This window comes from Nanorana parkeri, unplaced genomic scaffold (genome assembly GCF_000935625.1).
Source record: "Nanorana parkeri isolate BGI_ZX_2015 unplaced genomic scaffold, ASM93562v1 scaffold851, whole genome shotgun sequence".
NCBI classification, from domain to species: domain Eukaryota; kingdom Metazoa; phylum Chordata; class Amphibia; order Anura; family Dicroglossidae; genus Nanorana; species Nanorana parkeri.
In genome coordinates, this window is record NW_017307119.1 from 703,235 (window position 1) to 709,827 (window position 6,593).

The 6,593-nt window shown below is 41.0% G+C and overlaps 1 protein-coding gene across 1 annotated transcript in view; it reads right to left on the reverse strand.

Annotated features, from left to right (window-relative positions):
- Nucleotides 1–6,593, reverse strand: part of ANKRD13B (ankyrin repeat domain 13B) — a gene marked incomplete at its 5' end in the record, with an annotated part of 42,313 nt that overhangs the window by 35,337 nt on the left and 383 nt on the right. The window contains one exon of the mRNA XM_018565477.1: nt 3,444–3,568. Coding sequence (XP_018420979.1) covers nt 3,444–3,568 — 125 coding nt within the window. The remainder of the gene's footprint in view (nt 1–3,443; nt 3,569–6,593) is intronic.

Below are 6,593 nucleotides of genomic sequence, written 5' to 3' on the forward strand. Positions count from 1 at the left end.
CTGTAAGTTTAGGTGTGATGAGGGATTTCTGTATCAGGAATTTGTTTTTTCCTGCAGCAGGAATCCCTAATCTGGCGTTTAAAAGCAGCAGCTGTCACCCATGTTAGGAATCAATCACTCTCCCTGGATGTACAATCAATGCATCCAGGGAGAGTGAGAGTGTTTTCTAACTGCATGTTAATCATATTACATAAAACAAAATACATACCATTACATGCGGAGTGAAAGTGTTTACATGCAGCGGCTGTCACCTGATCATTAACTTGCGCAGGTGACAGCTGCTGCTTGTAAATGCTAGATAAGGGATTCCTGCTGCAGGAAAACACAAATTTTGTAGTAAATGCAATTTTGAAGTATGAAATTTGGCAAGCGGTCCCCATGGGAGAAGAAACATTTGTCCAGTGGAACGTATAGTGTGGGCATGCTCTGAACTATTCTTGCAGTGCTTACTTTAAAGACTACTTCCACTTTTGCAAGATACTCTGGACAATTTTAAAGTGGAGGGGCAAAGTAGGGACACTGAGTTTCCCTTGATAACATACAATGCAGAACCCAAGCCATAAAGGCCGAAAATGCAACCAAAAATTCAGCGCATCCCTAACTTCTCTCATCTCTGCTGGACGCCGGTCTGTGTCCCCTCCAATGCCCTCTGATTCGAGGGGACAAAGACCGGCATCCATCGGTGAGAAGAGAAGCTTTCAGGAGGCAGAGCGGGGCGGAGAGAGCTCAGGATGCCGAGCAGTGCGGGGAGGAGTGAGCTGTGACAGAGTCAGGATGCTGAGAGGAGTGTTGTGGGAGGAAAAAGCTGTCAACTGTCATAGGAGGTCGAGCTCTCCTCCCACACCGCGCCGCTCCGCATTCTGTGATAGGTGAGCCAGGATGGAGAGCGGGTTACAAACACTTAGCAATCAGCTGAGTGTTTGTAAATAACTTTGATAAGCTTACTGTGTCCCCAATTATGAAAAGGAAGTGTTCTACATCACTTCCTGTTCATTCATGATTGTGGACATAGTAACTCATGCTATATCCACAGTTTATGAATGGACAGGAACACTCAGTATAGAGGTTTCCTGTTCATTCATAACAGGGGCTGCAACAAAAAGGGGTTGAGGACTCTGTGTCCTCAATCTCTTTTATTATTTTAAAAGAAAAATATCAGGGGTCTGTTTAGACCTCTGATATTTCCCCAGGGCCCCAACAGTAAAGTGAAAAATAAATAAATAATACAAATCAATCAATCAATCAATATAAATAAACATAAAATGTACAAAAATGTAAAAAGATTGGGGGGAAAATTTAATTTTCGGTTTTGGTTTCGGCCTGACAAATATTTTTATTTTTGGTTACAGTCTAAAAATTCAATTTCGTTGCATCTCTACTCCATACAGCTAAGAGCCGACGTGCTACACTGCAGCTGTCACAGACTGGCTCTTTATTGAAAGCTCCCCTCTCTGTTCCTCCAATGCCCATTTGAGGGACACGCAGAGAAGGGGGACGGGCACAGCTGTCACTTTGCACTGTCAGCAGTTAGCGGGCACTGACTATGCTCACTTTCGGACACAGGAGTACATTAGTAAATATACTCCTGTGGCTTAAAAGAGAAGTAAAGCCATAAAAAGGTTTGGCTTTTCTTCTCTTTTAGGCTGATCTATTTACAGGAAGTTCTAAAAAATTATTGAGAAAAAAATACTCATTTGTTTAAACTAGCTAAATCAGTGACTTCTGCAGTTGAGCAAAATATGTCTTACTCCATGCTTGTCATTTAAATGTATTCATTTTTGTTAAATTACCAAGAAAAAAAATATATAAAATCTGCCAGCAGCAAAATCGAACCCCTAAGGTAAGAGAAAACCAGTAAAAAAATCATTGGCTTCATCAGAAACCCCATTACATGTGTCTAACCTGCAACAGGAAATTTGTAAGGCTGTCAATAACTGCAAGTGACACAAAATGAGAACTCTTTTCCTTGGAAGTCCTTCAGATAATAGAGGCAAGCCCTCAGGGTGCTCTACTACCGACAACATCATTACTATCACTAAATGTTCATTTTGGATGTGAGATTGCTCTACTTTATTTATTTTTTTAGTTTTAGTATTTTGTACAACATCCACTAAGCGAGTAAGTATATGTCTTATGTGTTGCTGCTTTTCCCTATCAGAATGTAAGCTCTTCTGAATAAAGTGTATGTGTATATGATCAGCTTGTCCCAGGACTCTTTCTAGCTGTGAGACTGCCTGAAGTTCTATTAGACTGAAGATCTGGTAAGCTTCAGATATTACTACAGGCTCAAGAAAATGTACTCCAAAGCAAACAACCAGAAAAGGCTTCTGCTGTGCCCCACTACATGGCTACATATGGCTGCCCACACAGTCCTATCCTTCTTTATGCCTTCATAACTACTTAAAGCCTCCTGCTTAGCAGGGCAGGGATTGTGCCTCTCTTTCAGTGAAAGTCTATCAGACATGCACTCACTTGGTTCATACTGTGAGTGATTTTACGTCTATCAGGCATTCACTTACAGGGTTTATACCTTGAGTGATTTTAAGTCTATCAGGCATTCACTTAGATGGGTAATACTATAGTCATACAGTAATTTTATCTCAGCCTCCATTCAACAAGAGATAATGCTACAAAACGATGCCCATTAGAAGACACATCTATAAATTATGATAATATGGCGCAGAAAGTAAGAAAAAAAATTAGATCACAGAAAACCCAACCGCGCTCTGTGCAAGGGTTAGTTACTCATTTATGACTAGGGGATTGGACCAACACACTTTTACTTACCTAATCGCCGATCCCCCCTTAGCTAGTCTTACCTCTCTCCCCCTCCGCTCTGGTTGATGATTTGTCACTCAGTGTCCTCATGTCTAATGCAGGTCTATCGAACCTGCATTACACGTGATGACGTCAGCGGTCCTTAGACCGCTAGAGCGAAGGGGAGAAAAGGCTGCAGAGGAAAGCCTAGCAGCCTGGAGGAAGCCGGCAGGAGGAAGGATCAGGTAAGTAAAACAGCTTTTTCCTGTCCCCTAGGCATAAATTAGTACTGATACCTTGCGGTGCAGGGGCAGCCCCCCTGAAAGGTACTTTTTTTGGTTTGCCTAGAGATAGGCTTTAACTTTACAATATAACTATAATACTGTGTAAGCAAAAATATCACCATCATTTTATTTTAACAATGTATAAACAGCATGTTTACTACATACACTCCTGAAAACCTCTATAGAATATAATGAAGCTATATAAAAAAAAAGATAATAATAATAACACAGGGCATATGTCAGGTGAAACCGTGAATATTCCTGTTTATTATCACCAGCAGATTTGTGGATTAATAAACTCTTGAATATTTAAAAGTCATCATTTGATAGAAAGAATAGCGGCATTCTGCAAGAAACCATAAAGGAAGAACATTCATATTTAAATCACTCATTCAAACATACCTTTCGCAGTTTCTCCAGTAAGACGGGTATCCCTGCCAGACGTTTAATGGCCCTTTGGTAGTCCCGATGCCGTAAAATCAAGCGGACCAGTTCTAAGTCACGTGTGCTGACTGCCTCCTGAAGCACTGATAAAAATGAAATGATTGAATTAAAAATAGCAACGATGCAAAATTAGGGCCACTATTCAGCTGTAAATAGTTCTCTTGACCCAACATGGCTGTGCTACAATGTTTAATGACTGTTTTCTGTTGCCAATGTCTGTCAGCTCATGGGCCGCATTTAATCCAAATAGATGCTTACCGGTAGACAAATCATAGGGCTTCATTTAAAGGGCTAACAGCAAAGTGAAAATTGCAATAACCTGAAGCATCAACCACAAAAGTCTCCTGATATGATTAATTTCACATCCTACATGGTGTGATTACTCCTCAGTAAGCCATGCAGTGTGATGCTTGGCTCCGTTGCTTGATAATTTTCAGTGTGATATTGGGTTCATAGTCAGGCCACCATTCAACCATATTTACAGACATGACCTCTAATCATCCTACCAGCTTCAATATTCTGCTGTTTCAGCTATTCAAACCGCACACATGCAGTGATAATGGATCAGCGGTGTGATACTACAGTATGTGTAAGTAGCATTAACTGAATGAAGGCAGTACTTCCAGGTACTGTGTGAACAGAGCACATTGAACTGTAATGATCTCAATAGGAATGGGTCTCCTTCCGCTGCTAATAGAATTAATTGAACACTACCTGCAGCACATCTAAGTTATACATGTGTGCCTGACAGTTTTTCTATCTGCATTGGAAAGTTTCTCAGAAGGGATATGTGCTCTTTAGATGTGTTCCATATGGCCACAAGAGAGGGTACAACCACTGAAAAGCTCATGGTAGGGTTCAATGCAGGAGAGAGAAGAGCTTTGGCTGCTGTCTGGGCTGTGCTGTGTTCAGTCAGGGGTAGGTAGAGGTTGCACGATCTCCAGCTACCTATGTACAAGCACCTTGACAGCAACACCATGCTATGTAAAAGATGTACCTAGAGCCAAAGCAGATTATGAGAATGCTATGGGGCCCTTCAGCAAAGGGTGGCCAGAAGTATCTGGCTCCATAATGAGTTATCCAGGATGCAGTATCAAGTGGTATTTCTGTATTCACTTTGATTTACTGCCTACTTACCTTGAGTAAAGGACTCAGGCAACTAGCATTTTTACCAGGAGGTCGCACTGGCTGCTTCCATATTTATCTCATGGCAGGTTTCCTTTTTAGGATAACATCATCAAAAAACCACATGTGTGGTCTGCTAAAATGTAAGTTACTTGGCTGTCTGTGCCTGTTCCTGTGTGACCTGGAACAAGCATGCACAAAGCGAAGCTAGAACTGCTATTCTGCATTTTGACAGCCAACCACCTTTTTCAAAAGTCAGAAATGGCAGTCCACCTATTTTCTTTAAAATGATTTTAGTTTTGAATGAGCCTATTGCAAAATTAGCATTTAAGATACATTGTTAATTTCAAGGTGCTAAAAGCCACCTACCAACAGATACTTATAGTTTACTTTTATATACAGCCGTGAAGACAAACATTCATATTAATTACAGACTTACATTTTGTTATCATGGGATCAGCATGCATCCATTACACACCAATAATTTTACACCCTAGACCAAAATAAGCAGTTAACCCTTGCAGTGCAGGGATAGCCCCGACTGAAAGGGTTCATTTTTATTCTGCCCAGAGTTGTCCTTTAAATTTGCCCTTTAATAAGGGTTTATGTAAGCACACTATCACCCTAATTGGCCAGTAATCCACTGGATGTCACATAAGCAAATTCCTATGATGTAGACTTTACAAGTGAGGATCTGACAGGCTTATATTTTCATTACGAGATGTACATAAACATGTTTTGACTACAAAGGGGTTGATTTACTAAAGGCAAATAGGCTATCCACTTTGCAATGGAATTTGCACTTGGCATTTTTTTATTTCCCTTGAGCAAGATGGGCTATTCTTTGCAAAAAGAAATGTCACCTCATTCAATAAGCTAAGGGAAACCTTCCCTGCAAAGTACAAATTTGATGGCAAATTAACCAGCCTATTTGCCTTTACTAAGTCAACCCCAAAGTGTCCACATATCTTCATTGCAACAAAGTTAAAGGAGAACTATGGGGTGAGTGATTTCCACTCATCCTCATAGTTAGAGCCGACGTGTGACAAAGCTGTCACAGGTCGGTTCTATTGATTGGGAAGTGAGCAGAAACATGCCGCCAATCCGCTCACTCCCCGATCATCTCCCTGCAGTGAGCAGTGACTGTCAGTCACAGCTCCCCGCAGGGATTCCCCCCTCCCCTCTCCGATCCTCCAGCGCTAAGTGGAGGAACGAACAGTGGAGGGGGCGGGCACAGCTGGCTCTGACTCTAGAGAGGCAGAGCCAGCTGTCACTCACGCAGCTAGGTGGATCCAGACAGTATTGTAAGGTTGTAAGGCGCTGCGGCGCTCTCAGTATATCGTGGGCAATACTGAGCTTTGGGTCACGGGAGTAGGTTAGTATATGTCCTCCCGTGACCCTAAAGAGAACTATGGGGGAAAAAACCCTTACCCCATAGTTCTCTTTTAAGTAGACATTTGATACTTCTTTATGCTACATTGTGGAAACACTGTTATTAGATAGTACTGTAGCTCCTTGTCACAATCAAAAGTAGCATTTTGCTGTTTGCTGGTGATTTCTGAGTGCAATATGAGATACAAGGTTTTGTGCAATGGTGCATTCCAATGTAGCCAGCTTTAATGAGGGTGGTTTGTAATGACATTCAATTAAGTTTGTAAGATTAAATTATCATTACCAAAGGGTAATTTAGCACTTCTGTAGAAAAGAGCACAGCAAAGAACACATGAAAGTGCTTATACCGATTGGGAATGTCACATCTGAATGAGAGAGGAAAATCGGGGAATACAAATTTACTGATGTTCAGTATGCTAAAAGAAGAGTTAAACTCTGTGACAAAATTCATGTTACCTATGTACATTTAAATAATGTAAAAAAACAACAACTAGAAATACAGTTTCTGAGAGGCATTTCAACAGTAGATAAACAGGTCCCATGGTATAACTCCTAGAAATAACCATAAACCTATTTACAGATTTTATATTC